At 39.0% G+C, this 25,989-nt stretch overlaps 1 protein-coding gene across 2 annotated transcripts in view; it reads left to right on the top strand.

Annotated features, from left to right (window-relative positions):
- Window positions 1-25,989, top strand: part of LOC148870262 (tRNA ligase 1-like) — a 150,820-nt gene that overhangs the window by 83,750 nt on the left and 41,081 nt on the right. For both annotated transcript variants that reach the window (XM_088973552.1, XM_088973551.1), the window contains exon 14: window positions 7,293-7,471. In XM_088973552.1, coding sequence (XP_088829678.1) covers window positions 7,293-7,471 — 179 coding nt within the window. The remainder of the gene's footprint in view (window positions 1-7,292; window positions 7,472-25,989) is intronic.

The following is a 25,989-nucleotide window of genomic DNA, read 5'->3' on the forward strand; positions in this document are numbered from 1 at the left end:
TCCTACCAACTGCTCATGATGTGTGGGAAGCTGTTAGGGGAACCTATTCAAATCTGGATAATCATTCACAAATACCCGAATGTGGAAGATGTAGCAAGGTAAGCGTGAAGTAACTGCTTATTATAATGAGATGATGGCTGTTTGGTAGGAGCTGGATTTATTTGAAGAAGAAGAATGGGAAAGTCCGAGTCATAGTGCTCGGTACAAAAAGAAGATAGAAAGAGGTCGGGTCTTTGTTTTCTTGGCTGGTTTGAATAAAGAACTCGATGAGGTTCGGGGACGTATCTTAGGGCGAAAGCCCTTGCCTACTATAAGAGAAGTTTTTTCAGAAGTGCGTAGAGAAGAAGCACGGCGGCAAGTGATGTTGAAGAATGTTAATGAAATAAAAACTGAGAATGAAGGGTCCGCTCTTGTGGCCCGAGGTGCAGACGTAGACGGAGATGAACGAGAAGGAAAGCAAAGGCCTTGGTGTGATCATTGTAAAAAGCCATGGCATACCCGGGAAACCTACTGGAAGCTGCATGGGAAACCAACAGGTTGGAAGAAAAAATCAGACAGTGACAACAAGTCAGGGGAGATGTCCGCGTGCTTCAGGTAAGCAATTCGGATCCAGGTTATCAATCATCCTCAGAGTCTCTTCCTTTCACAAAGGAACAAATAGAGCACTTATATAAAATGTCTCAATCCCAATCGTTAAGAAATTCTAACCCATCCTGCTCTCTAGCCCAATCAGGTAACTTTTTCACTGCAGCCATTGCTTGTACCAAATCTAATGGTTCCTGGATATTAGATTCAGGCGCCACTGATCATATGACCGACACTTCACAATTCTTCACTTCATATACACCCTGTGCAGGGAATCAAAAGGTTAAAATTGCAGATGGTTCCTTTGCTACTGTTGCTGGGAAAGGAACTGTGTCTATTTCTCCTTCCATACACCTTAAAGATGTTCTACATGTTCCTAACCTATCATACAATCTCTTATCTGTTAGCAAACTAACCCTTGATCATAATTGTTGGGTTAATTTTTGATCTTCTTGTTGTGAGTTTCAGGATTTAACCTCGGGGAAGATGATTGGGGGTGCTAAACTGGATGGTGGTCTCTACCTCTTTAATAAATGATCAACTTTTGGAAGGCAAGACCGACAGATTTGTTTCAGCTCTATCTCTGTTTCTAGTGACAGCGAAGTTTTGTTATGGCATTATCGATTAGGACATCCTAGCTTTCAATATTTAAAGCATCTATTTCCCAAGTTATTCATGAATAAAAATCATTTTTGTTTTAAGTGTGAATCTTATGAATTAGCAAAACATCTTCCTGTTGTTTTTCCGTCCCAACCATATAAAAATCAAAACCATTTACCATGATTCACAGTGATGTTTGGGGTCCTTCTAGAGTAACAACTCTTTCTGGAAAGCGTTGGTTCATTACTTTTATTGATGATCATACTAGGGTCACTTGGGTTTTCCTTTTAAAAGAGAAATCAAATGCTGGAACTGTGTTCAAAACTTTTTATAACATGGTTCAAACACAATTTCAGACTCAAATTAAAATTTTTCGTAGTGATAATGGAAAGGAATTTTTTAACAATGTGTTAGGGAATTTTTTTGCTGAGAAAGGAATTGTACACCAAAGTTCGTGTTATAATACACCTCAACAAAATGGGGTGGCTGAAAGGAAAAACAAACATCTCCTTGAAGTTGTTAGAGCCCTAAGTTTTCAAACTAAGGTTCCTAAGTATCTTTGGGGAGAAGCTGTTTTAACAGCCACTTATTTGATTAACAGACTGCCTACATGAATTTTGGATTTTAAAACACTCATACAGGTTTTCATTGACTGTTTTCCAAACTCTCGGCTAGTGAGAAACATTCCCTTAAAAATTTTTGGAAGTGTGGCCTTTGTTCATAACATGATCCTAAACGTTCAAAACTTGATCCAAAAGCACATAAATGTATTTTTGTAGGCTATCCCACTAATTAGAGAGGTTACAAATGCTTTGATCCAATTTTGAAATGGATGTTTGTGACTATGGATGTCACATTCTTTGAAGGAACCTCATACTACAGACACTCCCATCTTCAGGGGGAGAGCAACACTAGTGAAGATGATCTTTTAGATGGTTCTGATTTAATTTTGAATTTGTCCATAATGATGTTCCTCACAACCAGTCATCGAAAGAAAGTGAGGCAGAAAATACAAAATTAGTGGAAACAAATGAATTAAATATTGAAAATTAACAACCTTCGGTGATGCCATATCAAAATGAAAAAGCTGAAACAACAGAGATACGTGCAAAACAGCATAAAGGCCTTGTATATTCAAGGGAACATCTAGCACTGAAAAGGAGAAGCACTATTCCGCAACATCAACAAGAATCTGATCTAAGGGTGGATCATGAAATTCATGACAATTCTCCAAAAATACCTGAAAATATTCCTCCAGGTAATTCTAATTCTTCCAATCAACTTGATCTTCCCATTGCTCTTAGGAAAGGTGCTAGGTCTTGTACAAAACATCCTCTGTCAAATTTTGTATCTTACAAAAATATTTTACCTTCATATTGTGCCTTAATTTCACAAGTGTCTAGTGTATCCATTCCTAACAGTATCCAGGAGGCTCTAAATGTTCCTGAGTGGAAAGAAGTTGTTTTTGAGGAGATGAGAGCTTTGGAAAAGAATGCTATTTGGGAGAAAGTGGATCTGCCGGATGGAAAGACAGTTGCTGGTTGTAAATGGGTGTTCACTCTGAAGTACAACTTAGATGGATCCTTGGAGAGATACAAGGTTCGCCTAGTAGCTAAAGGCTTTACTCAGACATATGGAGTGGACTACTCCGAGACCTTTTCTCCAGTGGCGAAACTAAACATAGTTCGAGTACTCTTATCTGTTGCAACTAATCTTGACTGGCCACTGAATCAGCTGGATGTGAAGAATGCCTTTTCGAATGGAGACTTGGAAGAAGAAGTATATATGGAGCCTCCACCTGGTTTCACTGAAAAGTTTGGAACTAAGGTATGCAAGTTAAAAAAGTCTCTATATGGAATTAAATAGTCTCCCAGAGCCTGGTTTGAAAGATTCACAAGGTTTGTTAAAAGTCAAGGATATAGTCAAGGACAATCTGATCATACTCTTTTCACAAAAAGATCCACCAAAGACAAGGTATCGGTTATGATTGTCTATGTTGATGACATAATCTTGATTAGAGATGATATTGAAGAGATGAGCAGACTAAAGCAGAGCTTAGCCAAGGAATTCAAGATTAAAGACTTAGGCCAACTAAGGTACTTTCTCGGAATGGAAGTGGCTAGATCAAAGAAGGGCGTTGTGGTTTCACAACGAAAATATATTCTAGACCTCTGAAAGAAACTGGAATGAGTGGATGCAAACCTTCAGACACTCCGATAGAAGTTAAGGCTAAGCTCGAAGAAGTTAAAGATGGGGTTCCAGTAGATGTAGGTAGATACCAAAGGCTAGTAGGAAGATTGATTTACTTGTCACATACACGTCCTGGCATTGCCTTCGCTGTGAGCATGGTGAATCAATTTATGCACTCTCTGTACGAAGAACATCTTGAAGCTGTGTATCAAATTCTTAAGTATCTAAAAGGCACACCAGGAAAAGGACTCTTCTTCAAGAAAAATGAGAAGAGAGGGGTTGAAGTGTATACAGATGCGGATTGGGTAGGCTCGATCTCTGATAGAAGGTCAACTTCGGGGTACTGCACATTTCTTTGGGGCAATTTAGTTACTTGGAGAAGCAAGAAGCAAAGTGTAGTTGCTAGAAGTAGTGTTGAGGCTGAATTCAGATCAATGGCTCAAGGAGTGTGTGAGGTTCTTTGGTTAAAGAGGGTGCTAGCAGATCTTAAGATACCAGTGAGTTTTCCTATGAAACTGTATTGTGATAACAAGGCAGCTATCAGCATTGCTCATAATTCGGTTCTACATGACAGGACTAAACATGTTGAGATTGACAGACACTTTATAAAGGAGAAGCTTGAAGAAGGAATAATTTGCACTCCGTTTGTACCAACCACGCAGCAAATTGCAAATGTTTTGACTAAGGGCTTGTCGAGACAGCCATTTGAACTTCAAGTTAGCAAGTTGGGCATGATAGATATCTTTGCACCAACTTGAGGGGGAGTGTCGGCAAGATATGATTTGTGGCAAATTAAGAAAGATATGATTTGCTACAAATTTATAAATATTTGATTTGATTGATTACAGATTTGAATAAATTTAGGAAAGATTAGATTTGAATAAAATCAGGAAAGTCATATCCTAGGATTAAGGGAAAGATTTAATCAATCCCTAATTGAGAGAGATCCTAGGAGTTTGTCTTTCCTATCTTTTCTTATTTAAGTTGTATGCTCAACATGTTTTTCAACACATTATCAATACAAAAGTATTTCTTCTTCTCTCCCTCTTCATTTCTTCTTCTCTCCCTCTTTATTTTGCCACACCTACTAAACAAAAATGCAAATGTAAAACTCCCACTAGATTATCAATTCACCATATTAACTGCAAATACCACTTTTAACCTTCATTTTGGAGAAAAATCTTTGACATCATATTAGACCTGTAAAACTTGACCAACATTTGTGCATTTCTCCTTTGATGATCTCGTTTGATGCTGGAACCAAATTGCTTCACCTTCTTAAGCAAGGAGTTTTGGACCTCACCAGGAATGGGGAACATGATGTGGAACTTATCTATTTTTTGAAGGTAAAAATGAAATTTCATTAAAAGAAGAAAAAAAATTACATCCTGAGAGGTGATAAGGCATCACCCTCATACAACCTTTTTTTTTTTTTTTTTGGAATAAATCACCCTCATACAATCAACAACAAAAGCTGATAGAAAAGAAAAAGTAAAATCCATCGAAGTTACTAACACCTAATCTGTCACCCAAATTCTCTTTAGAAACTTGGATAAGAGCTGGAGATACCAGAATCAAATCTGCAACCAAGTTACTAACAGCTGCCACAATCTTACCTAGATTCCAGTATTTGTCTTCGAAAACTCTTATATTCTTTCGTTCCAAATGTTCTAGCAAATAACGAATGGTAAACAGCTCAAGAAAGTTCTTGTTTTTTTACTTCCTCTTAGCTTTGGCCAAGAAGAAAAATTTTCTGCAGCAGTTTCTGGCTGAGAATTTGGAAACCCAAACAGTGAGGTGTAGAACTTCCACAAGAAACCAGCTACCTTGCAAGTTTTTTGCAAAGAAAACACATGTCGGCCATGCAAAAGCCCCTGGACTTCAGATGATCCACTGTCAATTACTGTCCATTGCCACAAGCCATGCAAATGCCTCAATCCTTGGGGGAATTGGATTTCCCCAAACACCATCTATCTTTGGGGGAATTGCTAATGACGTGGAACTTTGATGGTGTAGCATTGGAAACCCAGGCAAATCGGGAACTGGAGGAATATTTATTTAGAAACAATCAATGATGTGCGGTTGCATTTTAGAAATCTTGAAGTGGAAGGAAGTTGACTCTAAGGTGATTCTGAGATGAATAAGAACAGGAAAGGCTCTTGGATATACAGATACTTTATGATAGAGGCTATACACCTGGCTGGAATGATAGGCATGTATTTTAAGTGGGTATCTTGGTCTTTCAGTGGAATAACTGATGCACTAGCTAGGCAAGGGGTGTACGGAAATCAATTGTATTTGTGAATGGGAACTAGTATCGCTTGGTTCTTGATTGTAACCTGATTTTGAACACTTTGGGGACAGAAACAGGGGGATAAGTCACCACTTGTGGTGATTGGGGTGCTGTAAACTTTACCGTTCTTGTAAATATATCCAAATCTTTCTTCAAATCAATAAAGTTACTTGTTACCAATAAAAAAAAAAATACTAATGATAGGCTTGGATAGCCCTTGGTCATGATTTGAATTTTGACTTTTGGAGTAGAATGCTTATACAATGGTCAGATGATGAGAATCATGAGGTATATCTCTTTGCGCAGTCACAAAAATCTCAATGAATGAAAAACTGGTTAAACCATCAACATCATTATATGACAACCTCATGGATATGTGTCACTTCACTCTTTGATCAAAATACATTGGATAGAATTTGGTAGTCTTTTTGGTCTTTAATGGATCAGAAGAATGGATTGGTGACACAAGATTCATGTAGCTGACTCCATATAGTTGGAATAAGGTGTGGATGATGATGATGAATGGATCAGAAAGAATTTTGGTAGGAATAATTAGAGAGAATCAAAGCCTCTAACTCTCCCTTGGCTTTATAATTAAAATAATTGGGGAACTGTGTGAAACGGCTCTGGCAAATCTATAGAATCAAGCTATCTGTGAAACAGTACAAACTAATCCTCCCTTAACTTCTCATTTCTCAAAAGGTAGGATAACTGACTATTTAGTTCTTTCAATATTGAAGATAATGCTGTCAGATAAGAAATGACTTTACACAACCCAAGGTTGTTTTTTTTTTCAGTAAAAAAAATCTTTTGTTCCTCTATTTTGAAAACCCTCATAGTAGTGCAAGTAACATCTTATTCTAAAGGATACATTCTATTGACCTAAACTTATGTTACTATTTTTTTTTTTTTTTGAGAAAAGGTAAACTAAACCTATTGACCTCAACTTACGCTACTATTTATCAAATTCATTCACTTATTATGGGCACAAAGGCTTCACGTAAAAGAAAAGAAAGAAGGAAAGAAAGAAAAGAATAGACAGGAAAAGGCTATGTCATCTCTAACCTCTACATAGTGAAGAAATAGAATGGAACAAATTTGAAAGAAAGAGAGTACTAATAGAAATTAAAACTTATGGCCTCCTAAAGTTACTTACCATTCCTTTTCTGTTTACATTGGCTGCTCCGGCCACTTATTCCATGAAATTATCAATTTATATCTGAGCCCAAAACAATTGTTTCCTAAGGGAACCAGGGGAGGAAAAAAAGGATCATGGGGTAAGTTGGGAGGTGGTCTGTAAGAGTAAGTGTGGTGGCCTAGGTATTGGGAATATTCAGGAGAGGAATGTCACTTTGTTGGGTAAATGGTTGTTATGATTTTTAGCATTGAAGTAAGAAGTTTTTTTTTTTTTTTATTAAGATATCACTTTTCATTATCATCAAATATAAGAGGATTTTTCTCTGTTTGAGTTTTGCCTTTGTTTAGCTTTGGAGATATTTTCTTGGTTGTTGTATTACTAAACATGTCTATGTGGAAGTTACTATTCTTTGGGAAGTATCCTATTTATTCTGTTTTGCATGACTTATAGTCATGCCTTTTTCTCATATTTCCATTTTCTTCCCAGGTTTCTTTGTTGATGTGAACTTATTCAAGGTGAATAAGGAGAAAGCTGCAGAAATTGCAAAAGATGGCAACATACTAGAAAAAAGCATCAATGGTAACTCCGACCCAAAAGCATCAGGAACCGATTTGGCTGATGAAGATGCAAATCTAATGATCAAGTTAAAATTTCTTACTTATAAGGTGCTTGATAAGTTCAAACTTAATGATCTCATGTTCCTTTTCTTTTTTTATCCTCTGATTAATAAATTCTTTTGAACTTGTTAATGACCAAATTGATTTCTTATACACAAAGTATGCATAATTTCTTGTTAATGGAATATCTAGATGAGTTGCAACCTATATAGAATAGGTCTGTGTGATGAAATGTTTTTATTAGTTTGTTAGATATATGTTATTTCATAAAGAAATACTTGTTTGCGATATATGGCTATTGAAATGCAATGATTTAGAGCATGGTTTGGAATATCAAAGAGATTTGGCTTAATCTCCTCATTTCACTGGTGGGTGATGCAGAACATTCCAATAATCTTTTTCCTCTCACATTGCTTATATATTGGGCATATTTTGAATGCTGTTGATAAACTGGACATTTAACGTTTGAAATTGCAGAATATCAGTGAAATTTTTTGATATTTTTCTTTTGTCACTGTTTTTTTTTTCGAAAATATTTTCCTAGAAGAAAAATGGGGATTTTGTGATTGGAAAATTGGCTTTTATTTTTAATGTGATCCACTTAGTAAGTCACTGTAATTCCTGTAAAAAAGTTATCACATTGTACTCATTCAGGTGAGATTAGAGGGTCAAAAAATCAATAAAGATGGAGGACTATTAGATGGAATATGAGAGGGATAAACAGTATCAGAAAGAGGAGATTGTTAAGGACTCTGAGGAAGGTCAAGCCTCAAATTGTAAAAATTCAGGATTCTAAAAAGGAGAAACTAGACTCAAGATGGATGAGAAGTATTTGGTCAAGGAGAAGCATCTGCTGGTCAATGGCACCTTCATGTGGTCTTTGGTGGGAATATTGGTGTTGTGGGACAATAATGAACTTGAATGCATAGAAGAGCTTACTAGATGGTTCACTGTGTCGATCAAATGAATATCATGCTTGGTGGGTTATGGATAATCAGCAATGCATGTTGACCAAACTGGAATTTTTTATGTTATATAGGGTCTCGAGGAGGGAGCAAGGTTCAAGTATTGGAAACACAACATGTATTGGAAGGACAATTTTATGAGATGAAGGGTGATGTGGAGAACAATGAGAGCAACTATTGTTTGGGTGGTTGAAGAGAGAAATAACAGAATTTTCCAAGGGCACTAAAAATCGTTAGATGAACTTATAGAAGGGATCACCATCAAGATCACACATTGGTTGAAAACTTTGGATCCCTTAAAGATTTTTTCTGTAGATGGCTTGCTTAGAGGATGGAGCACAGTATTGGGTTCCTCCTCCTACTCATCTCCTACCATTCAAGAGGATTAGTCCCCTTCTTTACAGCTTAGGGTGAAACTGAATTTTGATGGAAGATCTGTGGGTAAACTTGGTCCCTCTGGAGTTGGGGGTGTGTTCTTAGAGATGTGGAAGGAAGAATCGTGGCCCTTTTCTTTGGCCCAATAGGGATGGGTGACTCACTTAAACATAAGTAATGGAATTACTTCAAGGCCTTAGATTGGCTAAACAATTGGGTTTCCGATAGTTAGAAGTGGAGGGGGATTCAAAGTTGGTCATAGGTTGGATACAAACAAATAGCTTGGGAACTTGGTCCCTTAGACAACATGTAAAGGAAATAATGAACCTAATAAGGGAACTTGGAGAGGTCAACAAATGGTTTGGCTGACGCATTAGCAAAGCAAGGAGTTAATAGGGAGACTTTGTTTTGGGCATGCTTGTAAGTTAATTATGTTATGGGAGGTCACCTTATTTTTGAAGGTGACAATTGTAATACTTTTCCTTAAAAGTTTAATGGGAGTTACCGTTTTCCTATAAAAAAAATTAAGAGACATATTAGGATACGCTTTGGATTTCTATGGATATAGATGAAAAATTAAGATTCACATGGATACATTGGGAAACTCAAATAAATTCTAAAATTATATTGATAACAATAAATACCAGTTTTATGTAACTATAAATAAGGTATTTAAACATACAAAATATACTTTTAATAGTTTATATAAAGTGTAATATATTGGGACACAATTGGTACCATTGAAAATGTATACAAACATACATACCTTAATTTTTAGAAAATCAATATAATTTATGTTAATATTTATTAGTATATAAATTGTAATAATCATTTTTAGCATTTATGTACAACCATCCACTTAGAGGAGAAAGCTTGCTTAAGAATCAATTTTAGCATTTATTTACAACCATCTACTTTGTATGGTGTATTTGTGGACTACTGGTCATTATAAGCTAATAACTAGGGTTCATATCTTCTTACGTTCTATTTGTGATTTTTAATAGGCTAAATTAATGGCATGTTAAATCCAAATTTTAATTAAAATGTAACACTTAATTAAGAGAGAGAAGGGGAACTATATCAAATAATTAAATTTGAATTTGAAAAGTTGGCAAAAGTAAGAGGGAGAGGTAAATGCAAATTTTAATTGAGGGAGAGAGAGAGGGAGTATTTTAAATAAGTAATTTTGAATTTGAAATGTTGCTAATACCGAGAGAGAGAGAGAGAGAGAGAGAGAGAGAGAGAGAGAGAGTTTATTAAACAAATAAAAATCCAAATGTATTGGCAATACATGCAACATATTGGACTCTATTGGACCCATATTGGCCGATATAGACCGAAAACTACTTGATACTGACTCATATCTATTCAATACAAATGGAAAGGAATGACACAAACAATTTCTACATGTTTCACGTATTGGGCCCTTGTAGAACAATATGTATCGGCCAATACAACCCAATATGTTGCAAGATTTTAAACCGGGGGGGGGGGACCCTTGTGTATAGGTGCGAACTTATGTAATACAGTTTTCTCTTGAAACCAATAACCAAAACCATGTTATCACCTCTAGTAGCAGGAGGCCTTTCCCCACATGTCTATTGCCTTTGCTTAAGAAATGGTGAGACAGTGAACCTTGATTCTCTTCTCTTTTTGGTTGCAAATGAATCCTCCCTCGGGTGTGCTGAACCTTTTTGACTCTAGCTTCTTCTGACAACCAAGGAAAAGAGGCAGGTAATGTGGAGAATAACTAGAGCAGCCTTTTTTTTTTTTTTTGATCAGCAAGGTTTTATAGCTATGTGTATGGGATTAAATCACCCATACTATTACAAATTTCTGTCACACTTTGATTTTGCAGCCCAAAACAATTGTTGCCTTAGATCCCCTTGTTTAGCCAGATAATCAGCTAGCCCATTTGCACTCCTTCTAACCCATTTGAATTCAGCCTCTACCTCCCTTGCGACCTTTTCCACTTCCCTTATCACTTGTTTGAAGGTCCACGGAATACTTCTATTGTTTTTAGCCCAACAAATGATCACCTTGGAGTTCCCTTCAATCTCAATATCCCTCATTCCAAGTTTCTTATCTATCTTCAGTCCTTGTAGAAATGCCATTAACTCAGCTTTTAGAGAATTGCCCATGCCAATCAGTCTAGAGAACAAAGCTAATATTCTCTTTTCAGAATTTCTGATTATCCCAGTAGCTGACAGTCCCAGATTTCCAAACAAGCTTCCATCAAAATTCAGTTTAAACCTGTTACCATCTGGAGGTTTCCATTGCATCCTTACTTTCTCTTTCAGTCTTGAGGATTGTGCTACTTCTGTCCAAGATCTTATAATGTCTATGACTGAGAAATCTTGAAAGATATGCATAGATCTTACCCAGTGAGCTACTTTAACTTTGATGGTGTTGTTTACCTCCTCCATTGTTCTACTCCTGTCCAAGAATATTCTGTTGTTCCTTTCTTCCCAAATTACCCAGCAAATAGCTGCCTTTGTAGCTTTTCACATAATCTTCCCTCTTTTCTTTGGTTAACTCAAAAAATCCTTGTTGAAGAGTCCTGCCACATCTTGAGGGGAAACCCACTTGCAACCAAAGAGAGTACAAAAAAATTCCCAAATGTTATGCACGAAGGAGCAAGATAATAATAGGTGTGCTAGGGTCTCACCACTTTCCATACAAATGGAGCACATGTGAGGAGAAAGGCATAGAAAAGGCCTTCTTCTCTGCAGCATATCACAAGTATTAACCTTGCCAAGGAAGATTTTCCAACAGAAAGCTTGAATTTTTGGGGGAATAGGCTTACTCCAGATTTCTTTCACAGGGAAATCCCCCACTGGGATACTAGGTGAAGCAAGAACACTAAAGAAGGACGAACAAGAGAAGAGGTCACTTGAGGAGCCTTTCCATATTTTGGAGTCGCATTCATTTTCGTTGAGGCCCCTTCTGAAACCCAGATTCCAATTAACCCCATTTGGACTAGGATTTCCCAAATTTCTTACTGTTTCACCTTTGAAGTTTGACAAAGTGTAGAGGTCAAGAAAGAGGTCCTTAAGTGGACTATCTCCCACCCAAAGGTCTTCCTAGAAACATGTTTTATTACCCTGGCCCACATTAAGTCGAATGAAATTAAGGAATGTCGGGTAAATTTCATAAATTTCTTTCCAAGGAAAAGTTGAAGAAGCATGGGTGGAAACTTTTGCATCCCAGCCATTTCCATCCACTCCATGAATACTCTCAATGACTTTGTGCCACAGCCTGTCTCTCTCAAAAGGGAATCTCCAACAGCCATTTTCCTAACAAAGCTGAGTTCCTGAGTGAGATGTTTCCCATTACCAAACCCCCCTGGTCCTTGGGCTTTCTAACTTGATCCCAATTAATCAAGCGAGCCTTCCTCTCCTCTCCTGGGTCCCAAAGGAAATCTTTCATGTACTTCTCTAAAATCCTTGTTACTCTACATGGTATTCTAAAGGTGGAAAGGAAATAAATAGGGAGGTTTGCCAGAGTGTCTCTAATCAAGGTTATCCTTCCACCAAGAGAGATGTAATTCCTCTTCCATATTGCTAGCTTCCTAGCAAATCTTTCAATGACTAGTTCCCAAAAACCTTTTGACCTATTGCCTCCTAAAGGTAACCCCAAGTAGCTCATTGGCCAACTTCTAATCTCGCACCCCAAAATCTTTGCGAATCTATGTAGTTCCCCTTCCTCCAGATTGACCCCTACAATGCCTGTTTTAGAGCAATTTATCCTTAAACCTGTCACCCCCACAAAGTTATCCAATAGCAATTTTAGGTTTACCACTCCTTCCTCATTACCACCTTTACAAAAGAATATTGTGTCATCTGCAAATTGAAGATGGGTAACGACCACTTGATTTCTACCTATCCTCCACCCTCTAAACAGTCCTTGGTAATTAGCTTTCGCCACCATTCTGCTTAACACCTCAGCCACTACAATGAAGAGAAAAGGGGATAAAGGGTCTCCTTGCCTAATTCCTCTCTCAGATGAAAAGAAATCCTTTGCTACATTAATAAGTATTGAGTAATGGACAGAACTTAAGCATCCTCTAATCCAAGATCTCCATTTGGTTCCAAAGCCCATCCTTTCTAGCATTTGAAGAACTTCCCAGTTAACCATATCATAGGCTTTCTCTAGGTCCACTTTACACACCAACCCTTTTCCTTCACCCTTTCTTTTTTCTGCAACACACTCATTGGCTATTAGAATTTGATCCACAATCTGCCTTCCTTCCACAAAGGCACCTCGGAAAGGTGAGATGATTGATGGTAACACTTTCTTGATCATTTCTGAGAGAACCTTTGCAATAATTTTATATACACTCCCAATAAGACTGATTGGCCTATAATCTTTATGGGTTTTGGCCTCTCACCTCTTCGGGATTAGAGTGATAAAAGTAGCATTCACCCCTCGAGGCACCTCTCCTTTGAGAAAGAACTCATTAAATACTTCCAAAATATAAGTTTTCATCCAATCCCAGCATTCTTGATTGAAGGCCATTGAAAATCCATCCAGCTCGGGGGCATTTGATCTTTCCATGGAGAAGATTGCATCCTTGATTTTCTTCCAAAGTAAAATTCCTTTCCAAAAACAAGGATTGCTCTTCTGAGATCCTATCCCCTTCCATTTTTGGTAGCTCTGTTGTCACCCCGCTTGAACCTATGAAAATTTCCTTGAAATGGTTTACAAAAATCCTTATGATCTTCTCGTTCTCTCTTACTTCCTGACCCCCCTCCACACTAAAGATTAAGTTTTTCTTTCTTCCATTTGCAACAGTTGAAAAACAGCCCACTTTATGTATGGAACTATTTGAGATTAGATGCAAACCAGAAAATAAACCAACAAGAGAGGAAGAGAAGAGAGAGCTGGCGGCAATGAGTGTTAGAGAGTAAGAGGTTCAAACATAACCCCTCTCTAACACTCTAAACATCTTATTAATAAGTTAATCTTTGACAAATTACAGAGAGACCCTTGAGTGGGTAGGAAAATACAAAAAACAGAACATTACAGAGTATGGGCCCAAAATAAGGCCCACAACAGAGAGAAACATAACATAACATGAAATGACAGTCTATGGGCCATTCGGCCCATCTCCTCTACACTCCCCCTCAAGCTGAGCATAGATGTTAATCATGCCCGGCTTGCCAGTGTCATGTTGAAGCCTTGCCTTGGAAATGCCCTTGGTGAGGAAATCTGCCAATTGTCCTTAAGAAGTAATGAATGGAAGATACACTTCACCAGAGGAGACCCTTTCTCGAATAAAGTGTCTATCAACCTCAATATGTTTCGTTCTATCATGTTGTACTGGGTTGTGAGTAATGTTGATGGCAGCCTGCTTATCACAGTACAACATCATGGGTTTGTCATGATCAATCCCAAGTTCTTCCATTAAGGACCTTAGCCACAACAATTCCGAGACTCCATGTGCCATGGCTCTATATTCTACTTCTGCGGAGGATCGGGCCACAACTGGTTGATTCTTACTCCTCCAAGAGACAACATTACCAGCCACCAGACTGCAATACCCTGAAGTAGATCTTCTATCATCAATATTTCCAGCCCAATCAGCATCAGTATAGGCTTCAAGTTTCAGATGACCATGTTTGGCAAATAGAATTCCTTTTCCTGGAGAGCCCTTCAGATAGCACAAAATCTGTTCTGCTGCTGCCATATGGGTATCTCTAGGAGCATGCATGAACTGGCTAATGCAACTGACAGCATACGCAATATCTGGCCTAGTCATGCACAGGTACAGAAGCTTCCCAAGAAGTCTTCGAAAGACCCCTTTGTCTTCCAACAAAGTTCCATCCGAAGCTGAAAGTTTGTGACTCATATCAATAGGAGTTGTAGCTGGTCTTGCACCCAATTTTCCAGTTTCAGACAACAAATTAAGGACATTTTTCCTCTGGGAAATAAGAATCCCATCCCTGGATTTGGCAACTTCTATGCCAAGGAAGTATCTCAACTTCCCCAGATCCTTAATCTCAAATTCTATACGGAGGAAAGACTTAAGGGTCAGAATGCCTGAGGCATCATCACCAGTCACTATAATGTCATCAACATACACAATGAGATACACTGCTAGAGATCCACTTTTCTTCACAAAAAGAGTATGATTTGACCGTGTCTGAATATAGCCGAATTTAACAAGTGCAGCTCTAAATCTCTCAAACTAGGCTCTAGGAGATTGTTTGAGGCCATAAAGAGATTTCTTCAGTTTACATACCTTTCCTTGCATATCTTTCCCATACATTCCTGGAGGAAGACACATGTAGACCTCCTCATGTAAGTCACCATTCAGAAATGCATTCTTTACATCTAACTGATAGAGAGGCCAATCAAAGTGAGCTGCCAGAGATAAAAGAACCCTCACGAATGTCATCTTGGCAACAGGGGCAAAAGTATCCAGATAGTCAATCCCATATGTCTGTGTGTAGCCTTTTGCAACAAGTTTGGCCTTGTACCTCTCAATAGTCCCATCTGCCCTGTTTTTAATGGTAAAAACCCACTTGCACCCAACTTGATCCTTCCCTTCAGGCAAATCCACCACCTCCCAAGTACCTTTTTCATGTAGAGCATCCATTTCAATCTGCATGGCATCTCTCCATTCTGGAATCCCAAGAGCTTCTGATACATACCTAGGAATGGGGTTAGAAGCAATTGAAGAGAGGTAGGCACAGTATGAGGGGGAAAGTAGGTCATAAGAAAGGTGTTTGGAAATGCAGTGTGCTGTACACTTCCACTTTCCTTTCTTAACAGCAATGGGGACATCAATGGGAATGATGATTCCAAGGGAGCTGAAGCAGTACCTGTTATCTCATCTGTGATTGGGAGTGTATGAGCCTCATCTGTTGTAAGGGAAACCACTTGCTCATTCCTGGATCTCTGCCTTTGATACACTTTGGGATTATGGGTAGGACGAGGAGGTAAAGAAATAGGAGCACTAGGACAAGAGGAATGAAGTGGTTGATCCTCCATTGATTTATTTGGTGAGGAAACAGGTTTGTCAAGAGACTCAACTGGGACAGGAAGGGGAATAGCAAAAACTTGTGGCAGACTCTTCCCCTGTTGACAATGTCCTTCCTGAGAGGAACCATAAAAAGGAGAAAGTTCATCAAAGGTAACATCCATTGAGACATGTCGGGTGCCAGTCTTTGAATCAAAACAACAATAACCCTTTTGTGTCGGGGAGTAACCAAGGAAGATTCATTTGTGGGCTTTTGGTTCAAACTTGTGTCTCTGTACACTTGGAATGTGAACATAACAGGTACAGCCAAATACATGAAGAGGAATTGGGAAGAGATCCTTGTCTAGATGAAGAAGACTGAAGGGGGATTTAAACCCTAAAACCCTGGATGGCATACGGTTTATGAGATAGGTAGCAGTAAGTACAACATCACCCCAAAATCTTGTGGGAACATGTGAGGCAAATAAAAGGCTCCTTGCAACTTCAACAATATGTCTATTTTTCCTCTCAGCAACTCCATTTTGTTTAGGGGTTCTAACATAGGAGCTTTGGTGAATAACCCCCATGTCAGAGAGATACAAGGATAAACTCTTGTCAAAATACTCTTTTGCATTGTCAGATATGAAAACCTTAATTCTGGTATCAAATTGAGTTAAAACAAACTCATGAAATTGCCTCACAAGTCTCGGGACTTCATCTCGGGATTTCATTAAGTATATCCAAGTGAATCTAGAAAAGTCATCGATAAACAGGATAAAATATCTGTAACCCCCCATAGAAGATAAGTGGTAAGGCCCCAACACATCAGTGTACAATATGAATAGGAAAAGAAGATCTTTTATTGCTCACAGGGTAATTTTTTCTACAATGCTTTGACAACTGAGATGACTCACAATTGAGACTGGACACACTGACTCCCTTAAATAGTTTGGGAAGCAAATGACTTAAAACAGAAAAAGGTAAATGACCCAACCGACAATGACTCAACATAATTTGACTGACAGACTCTGAAGAAGTAGAACCAAAAGCAACGTTCTTGGGATGATCAAAGCATTGGACCGGGGTGTCGAGCAAGTATATTCCATTCGCCTCATGGCCACTCCCAATCACCTTCCGAGACTTCAGGTCCTGAAACACACAGTGAGAAGGGGAAAAGGTTACAAAACAATTCAATGACTTGGTCAAGCTACTTACAGATAACAAGTTGGTATTTAACTTAGGTACATGAAGAGTGGAAGATAAGAGTAAAGAGTTTGTAGGCTTGACAGTTCCTTTGCCAGAAATAGGGGCAAGAGAATCATCAGCTAAGGTGATTTTGTCACGATCAGGAAGCAAATCATATGACACAAACGAAGTGGAAAGGTTGGTCATGTGATCAGAAGCACCTAAGTCAATGATCCAAGGTGTATTGGTATTACCTGAGGTGGATGCATGGTTAGCAGAAGCCGTTATACCTGAGTGAGCAAATGCAGTGGTGGCTGGACTTCTAGAAGGGTTGGATGATGAAGTTACACCTTCAAGCTGGCTGACCATCTTTCCAAACTTCTCATATTCAGATTTCATGGCTGCCAATTGTGCACTGGCGACTCAACCTCTGTATTTGTACTTGTGGTTGCATGTGCACTTCCTGTCTTTCTACTATCAATCTTCTTCTGGAATCGAATAGGGACAAGACTGGGATGCAATTTCCAGCACTTTTCCTTGGTGTGTTTCGGCTTCTTGCAATATTCACACACCACGTCCTTCTATCCTTTGCCACTGGGAGCTCCTGTAACCCCTTTGGGTTTAATTCCCATATTTGCAAAATGATCATTGGTACTGACTCCTTGAAACTGCACTTGCCTCCTACTTTCTTCACTGCTGATATGCTTGATACAATGAAACATCTTCCTTGGACAAGATGTTTTGCTTTGTAATGTCATATTTAGAATTCAGCCCTGTCAAGAACTCAAAGACCCTATTCCTTTCAACCAATTTCCTGTATGTGTCAGCATCCTTAGGGGTATCCCATGTCATAGCCTCTATCAAATCAATCTCTTGTCGTAGAGATTTTAGGACTAAGAAGTATGCTGCAAGTGATTTCTCCCCCTGTCTTAGATTCTTCACATCACTTCTCAATTTGTAAGGTCTGGCAACATTCAATTATGGGAGTAAGTTTCTGCAACACTATCCCAAATTTTTTTAGCCAAGTTCATCCACAGATAATGTTGACTAATCTGTAGCTGCATTGAGTTCACAAGCCACCCAATCATTGTATAGTTTTCTTGCACCCATCTCTCATAAGATGGATCATCCTCTGGAGGAGCTTTATTGCTCCTAGAAATAAAACCCCATTTTCCTTTGCTACAAATATGGATTTTCACTGATTGTGACCAAGCCAAGTAGTTGGTCCCATCAAGCTTAACTGTAGTTACAGCCAGCATAGAATCGGTTGGGGTTCCCAAAATCTGTCCATTATGTAAAGGCTCCAATTAGGATTTTCAATAGGTTTCCCAAAGTACTGGGGTCTTGATGAGTTTAGTTTGAGCTGAATAGGCAACAACAACTAGCTCACAGAATCAGTTCAATCTTGATAACTGTGACAGTCCAGTTTGGTGGTAGTTCTTTCTATACTGTTTCAGCCTTCAAAGGACACCCAGCAAACCTCCAATCACAAGGTATTTCAGGTTCCCATGAGCCGTTATCCCAAAGAGAAGAAAAAAAAGGCCACAGTCTTTAAGAGACCTTTTGTCGAACACTCAGTATGCAGTAGTTAACAGCCTACTGTTAATTAGAAGAAACCACTTCAAAGTGTTTAGTATAGGTCCAAGAAGAGGCTGGGATGAAGATGAGACTAGTACCACTTAGTTTAGATCAGTTTCAGCAGCTTGGCAGTCCAATAATCAGCCGAATAGTACTTCCAAAACAACCCAGAAATTTCTGAGTAGAATCAGTCCAGCAATAGTGGGCCGAATGGAGGTGGGCTTTGAATGCTTTAACAGTCCTCCCAAACAACAAAAAATAACCCAACAAAGGATTGAGAAAAGACTTACAGTAAGAGAGTCTCTAGTTTGAACTATAAACCAGGCCGAGCACTTGTTCTCTGAGACAACTTCGAAATTCTTTTTCTCTGATTTCAAATCAGGTCAAACAACTTGCTCTCTGATTCTTCCTGGTCACCGAACCTTTCTCCAAGTGTATAGAAACTTGGGCACCCTCCAATGACCTCCAAGAACCAGGCGGATGACTGTAAACTTTCAGCCCTAGAACCTCCTCATGCAGTTGACTGAACTAGAACCACATGAGGGACACGCCAAGCAATGGCCCGCTCTGATACCAAGTTGAAAAACAACCCACTTGATGTACAGAACTGTTTGAGATTAGATGCAAACGAGAAAATAAACCAGCAAGAGAGGAAGAGAAGAGAGAGCTGGCGGCAATGAGTGTTAGAGAGTAAGAGGTTCAAACATAACCCCTCTCTAACACTCTAAACATCTTATTAATAAGTTAACCTTTGACAAATTATAGAGAGGCCCTCGAGTGGGCAGGAAAATAAAAAAAACAGAACATTACAGAGTATGGGCCCAGAATAAGGCCCACAACAGAGAGAAACATAACATAACATGAAATGACAGTCTATGGGCCATTCGGCCCATCTTCTCTATAGCAACTACATGGAAAAACCTAGTGCTACCATCTCCTTCAACCTAGTTTTTCTTTCTTCCAATTCTTGCTTGATTTTCCATCAATCTTTTCTCTCTTCTTCTGATAGCCTCTTTCTTGTCTAACTCCTCAATCTTCCTCACTATATTAACTTTTATTTCCTCTACCCTCCCAAAATGCTCTTTATTCCACTCTTTTGTTTTCCCTTTTATCCTCTTTAATTTCCATGCAAAGCTTAACATTTTGATACTCCCCAAAGGTCTGAGTTCTTGCCACCATTCCTTCAATCTGGTTTTAAATAAGTGATCCTCAAACCACATATTTTCAAACCTGAATGGAGTAGGGCCTCGTCTTGGACTTTCCTTTTCACTGGAAATGGGGCAATGGTCTGAAGTAACCCTAGGTAGCCCTTTCACTACTATTGAGCCCCACAATTCTTCCTAGTTGGGAGTAATGAGAAACCTATCCAGTTTGGAATAGGTTGGGGGGGGGGATTGAAAATTTGACCAAGTATAGTCCACCCTTAGTATCGGAGGTTCACTCAATTCTAGGGAATCAATTAAGTTATTAAACTTTCTGTTGGAAAACGTGGGGTTACTGGTGTAGATCTATATTTGGTAGTTGTGTAAAAATAGAATTGCATATATTCCTAGGATTGTCGAAGGATTGATTTAGAAAGTTTTTCTTTCTATTTCTTTCTTTCTATTCTTGTACTTTCTATTTTCCTTTCTTTCTATTTTTTTTCTTCTTTTTATTTATTGCAACAGCTTATTGTATAAATATGCCGATTGGCAATAGAATGAAATACATCCGTATTCTACCATTCCAAAACATGGTATCAGAGCTCTAGGTTTGTCAACCTTGAGTTTTTTTTTCGGCCTTCATTGCTAGTTTTTCGTGTTTTTCTCTTCTGGCCTTCTGTGTTGATCTGTAACCGGAAGTGTTCCTTTATTCTTCTTTATTCCGGCCAGTTCTTCCATCCTTTATTCTCCTTTCCTGTTGGCCTTATTTTTCCTCCATTAACAATATCCGACATGACTGCAACAAGTGCTCCCGTCCAAACCGATGAAGGAGCAACAAATTCTCATCCTCACACTGGTGATTTGCAGAATATTCGGACAACATATAGACTGAATGGCCAGAACTACTTGAAGTGGTCACAACTAGTATGTACCTATTTGAAGGGAAAAGGAAAAATTAGTCACCTTCTTGGAACAGGGCCAAAGTTGGGCAAGCCAAATTTTGATGCTTGGGACGAAGAGGACTCCATGATTATGTCATGGTTGTGGAGTTCAATGACACCCGAGACCAATGATACTTGTATGTTTCTTCTTTCTGCAAAGGCTATTTGGGATGTTGTCCGACAAACCTATTCCAAAGCCCATGACGCTGCTCATGTCTATGAGGTCAAAGTGAAGACAGTGGCGGCCAAACAAGGGAGCAGAAGTGTTACAAAGTATGCAAATCTGTTGCAAAATTTATGGCATGAGCTTGATCATTATCGGGTTCTTGAGACAAAGTGACCTGATGATGCTGTGATCTTGGAAGAATTTTATTGAAAGAGATAGGGTGTATGATTTTTTGGTCGGACTAAATGCTAAATTTGATCAGGTCCGAATACAAATTCTTGGCAAAGAAGAAGTGCCTCCATTGAATGAAGTCATAGCCCTTGTCAGAGCTGAGAAAAGCCGTCGTGGAATCACGCTTGAGCCTAAAGATCCCGAAGGCTCAGCCATGGTGGCAAGGGGAGGAAGTTACAGTGGTTCAAAGGGTGAGAACAATCACAACTTGGCTCGTGACACAACTACCTGTGACTCTAACGATAACCTCTGGTGCACCTATTGCAAGAAGCCCAGACACACAAAAGATCGGTGCTAGAAACTTCATGGGAAACCTCCAACATCCAGCAAGGAATGGGGAAATTGAGGAGTTTCAAAAGGAGTTCAACAGGCCCATAATGTCTCCACAACCCCGCAGCAAGAACACTCAAGTCTGGGACCATTTAATGATGAAGAAATTGAAAGGCTAAGGAGCTTCCTGAAATCCTTGAAACCAGGAAGGGGTTCTACCTCTCTTGCTCTCTCAGGTGAGTCTTTATCTCTAGGATTACATGCCGCGGCTAGTGTTTTTCCATGGATTCTTGATTTTGGAGCTACTGACCGCATGACACCCTCTTCACTACATTTTCTCACCTGTACACCCTGTCCTAGTAATAGAAAAATTTCTGTTGTTGATGGTTCTTTCACCATAGTGGCAGGGATTGGGAATATTCAAATTACTCCATCCCTATTGCTTAAAAATGTGCTTCATGTTCCTAAGTTATCCACTAGCCTTATCTCTATACATAAACTCACCCAGGATGTGAACTACAATGTTGTGTTCTTTCCTTCTTACTATGTATTTCAGGACTAGGTTTCGGGGAAGAAGATTGGACTTGCTAAGGAAAGAGATGGACTCTACTACCTTGAAACAACCAGCAAACCATCTCACATTGTTATGCATGTCACACACGAGTCATTCTTATCTACCTCCAATAAAGATTTAATTTGGCGTCATCACTTCCGTTTCGATCATCCTTCATTTCCTATTTTAAAAACGATGCTTCCTTCATTGTTTAAAGGAATTGATGTTGAAACCTTTCATTGTGATGTTTGTGAACTTGCTAAGCACAAAAGGGTTTTTTTCCCAATCAGCAATAAAAGATCTTCAACTCCTTTTTATTTAATTCATTCGGATATATGGGGCCCTTCTCAAATTCCCAACATTACTGGTTCTAGATGGTTTGTCACCTTTATTAACGATTGCACTATGGTCACATGGATCTTTCTTCTTAAGTCTAAATCTGATGTGGGTACCATTCTTCCCAACTTTCATAACATGGTCCAAACTCAGTTTGGTGTGAGAATTAAAAGGTTTCGATCTGATAATGCTACAGATTATTTTAGCCAGAATTTGTCCCCATTTTTTCAGAAAGAAGGCATTGTGCATGAATCCTCCTGTCTTAACACTCCCCAACAGAATGGGATAGCTGAGAGGAAAAATGACCATCTTTTGCAAACCACCCGAGCCTTTCTCTTTCAAAACCGGGTGCCAAAACAATATTGGGGGGAAGCTGTCCTTACTGCTGCATACACCATAAATAGACTACCATCTAAAGTTCTTGACAAACGAAGCCCAATACAAGTCCTTTCTCAATCCTACCCTGATATTTGAGCCTCAAATAATCTCACACCAAGAATTTTTGGCTGCACTGCCTTTGTTCATGTCCATAATAAGGGAAAATTGGAACCACGAGCAATCATGTGTGTCTTCTTGGGATATTCCCCAACTCAGAAAGGTTATAAATGTTATCATCCAACCACCAAAAAATTCTACACCTCCATCGGTGTCACATTGGAGGAGGGACAATCCTTTTTCACTCAACCTTATCTTTAGGGGGAGCCCTCATTAATGGAAGATAAGGCCTCGGATCTACTCTCCTTAGATGTATTACCCTCCTCACAGTCATCCAACCGTCAAGAGTCACATCCCTCTGAGTCACAATCCTCTAAGCCCCACATTCCCGAGTCTCAACATGAGTCAAACAACCCGACCATTGAACCAAATTCAGACACTTTTAACCCCACCAATGATGTGCATAATGATGTGAGATATATGCAGGTTTACTCTAGGAGAAGAAATCTAGATCCTCAACTTGTGTAAGTCCAAGATTCAACTCCTAATCCTGGAACTAAGGGATATGCAGAACCTGAACCTGCGCCTTCACAGTCTGAGTATGACCTACCTATTGCACTGAGAAAATGAACCAGAGAATGTACCAAACGCCCATTGTACCCTTTAACCAAATTTGTGTCATTCTAAAGATTCTCTAAATCCCATAAAAGTTTTCTAGCCAGCCTTAACACCATTCCAATTCCTAATAGTCTAGCTGAGGCACTTTCTAATAAGGAGTGGAGAAAAGCCATGAGAGTGGAAATGGAGGCACTAGAAAAGAACAACACATGGGAAGTTGTGGATCTACCAAGAAACAAGAAGACTGTAGGTTGTAAATGGGTGTTCACGATTAAGCACAAATCTGATGGGTCGTTAGAAAGGTACAAAGCATGACTAGTAGCCAAGGGATATACACAGACTTATGGGGTAGATTATCAGGAAACTTTTGCCCCAGTAGCTAATTTGAATACAGTAAGGGTGATGTTGTCTTTGGCTGCTAACTATAATTGGGATTTGCAACAGTTTGATGTAAAGAATGCATTTCTCCATGGTGATCTAGAAGAGGAGATATACATGGACATTCCACCGGGTTTTGGAGAAGGCATTAAGGGGAACAAAGTTTGTAGGTTGAAGAAAGCACTATTCGGCCTCAAACAATCTCCGAGAGCATGGTTTGGAAGGTTTACAAAGGTGATGCTTAGTACAGGTTACAAGCAAAGTCAAGATGACCACACATTGTTTATCAACACACAGCCTCAAGGGGAGTTATTGCACTATTAGTCTATGTGGACGATATAGTCGTTACTGGGAATGATAAAAAGGAGAAGGAAGCATTGAAAAACTGCCTTTCTAGAGAACTTGAGATAAAAGACTTGGGGAGACTAAATTATTTTCTCGGAATTGAAGTTGCACATTCCAAACAAGGCATCTTTATCTCTCAACAAAAGTATGTTGTTGATCTTTTGAGAGAAACAGGAAATATGGCATGTAAACCAGCTTCCACGCCTATAGATCCCAATCATAAACTTGGAGAAGCCAACGAGAATGCAAGTGTAGACAAGGAGATGTTCCAAAGACTAGTTGGAAAACTCATTTATCTTGCACATAAACGACCAGATATTGCATACGTTGTAAGTGTAATAAGTCAGTTTATGCATAATCCTAAAGAAATTCATCTACAGGCTGCTCATCGAATTCTGCACTATTTGAAAGCCAATCCAAGAAAAAGAATTTTATTCAGAAGAAATGGGGGACTAGCTCTTGAAGCATATACAGATGTCGGTTATGCAGGATCTCCAGTAGATAGATGGTCCACTTCCGGTTACTATACCTTCTTGGGAGGAAACTTAGTCACTTGGAGGAGTAAGAAGTAAAATGTAGTGGCTCGGTCAAGTGCAGAGGCAGAATTCGGGGCTATGGCACAAGAAGTGTGTGAATTACTTTGGTTGAAGATAATTTTAGAAGACCTGAAGATTCCACGAGAAGAGCCTATGAAACTATATTGTGATAAAAAGTCAGCCATCAATATTGATCACAATCCTGTTCAACATGACAGGACGAAGCACATCGAAATTGGCCGACACTTTATAAAAGAGAAACTGGACAACAAGTTGATTTGCACTCCCTATGTGTCTACAAAAGAACAACTGGCCGATGTACTTACTAAAGGGCTCAATAGTACAAACTTTCGAAGAATTATAGCCAAGCTGGGAATGGAGGATCTCTATTCACCAGCTTGAGGGGAAGTGTTGGAAAACGTGGGGTTATTGGTGTAGATCTATATTTGGTAGTTGTGTAAAAATAGAATTGTATATATTCCTAGGATTGTGGAAGGATTGATTTAGAAAGTTTTTCTTTCTATTTCTTTCTTTCTATTCTCGTACTTTCTATTTTCCTTTCTTTCTATTTTTCTACTTTCTCTTTTCTTTTCTTTCTATTTTTTTCTTCTTTCTATTTATTGCAGCAGCTTACTGTATAAATATGCCAATTGGCAATAGAATGAAATACATCAGTATTCTACCATTCCAAAACATTTTCTCATGCTGGTAGTGAGTCCTTGTTTGTTTCTCCCGAAAATCTGATGACATTGAAATCACCTCCCACACACCATGGTCCCTCCCAGATTCCACTAGTAGCACATAATTCCTCCCAAAAAGCCTCCCTGTCTCAATAGGAGTTAGGACCATATACATTTGTTACCACCCATTCATTCCCATCTGAAAGTCTTCTAATTTTTAGGGAGACTGAATATCTACTAATCAATTCCTCCACACATTCCATTTCCTCATTTCTCCAAATAGTCAAAATCCCTCCTGAGGCTCCCCATGATGGGGCATACGACCAGCTTAGACCCCTGGCTCCCCAAATACTTCTTATCCACCTTCTAATTATCTCTGAAAGTTTGGTTTCTTGAATCAATAACATATTCGGTCTTTCTTTTCTGAAAGTATTCCTGATTATCCCCCTCTTTTTGGCACTTCCTAGGCCTCTTACATTCCAGCTAACTATCTTCATTTCGACCTGTTTGTGACCCCTTATCATTGGCTGCCTAATATTCCCCTCTTTTCCTTTTTCCCCTCCTCCTTCTCATAATTTATTCCACACTTAAGTTTCTCTAATTCGCTTCACTTTCTTCTTCTTTTCTTTCCTTTTTTCCTCAAGTATACCTTACTTCCTTCATTCTTCCTTCCCACTCTTCTCTTTCCCTTTGCCTCTTTTTTCTCCTCCCGATTCAACCTCCTAACACCCACAGGGTGGTTTACTCTATTTTCATTACTCTCCATCACTAGGGTCGGGTCAAATAGGCTTTCCAGAATTAAGGACCAAATTCTAGCTCCCTCTTGTTCTAGACTATTGTCTGATAGGTTCTCAGAATCTTGGGCTGT

The sequence above is a fragment of the Nelumbo lutea genome, chromosome 2 (assembly GCF_056320005.1).
Source record: "Nelumbo lutea isolate HS-2025 chromosome 2, American lotus-T2T, whole genome shotgun sequence".
Lineage (NCBI taxonomy): Eukaryota > Viridiplantae > Streptophyta > Magnoliopsida > Proteales > Nelumbonaceae > Nelumbo > Nelumbo lutea.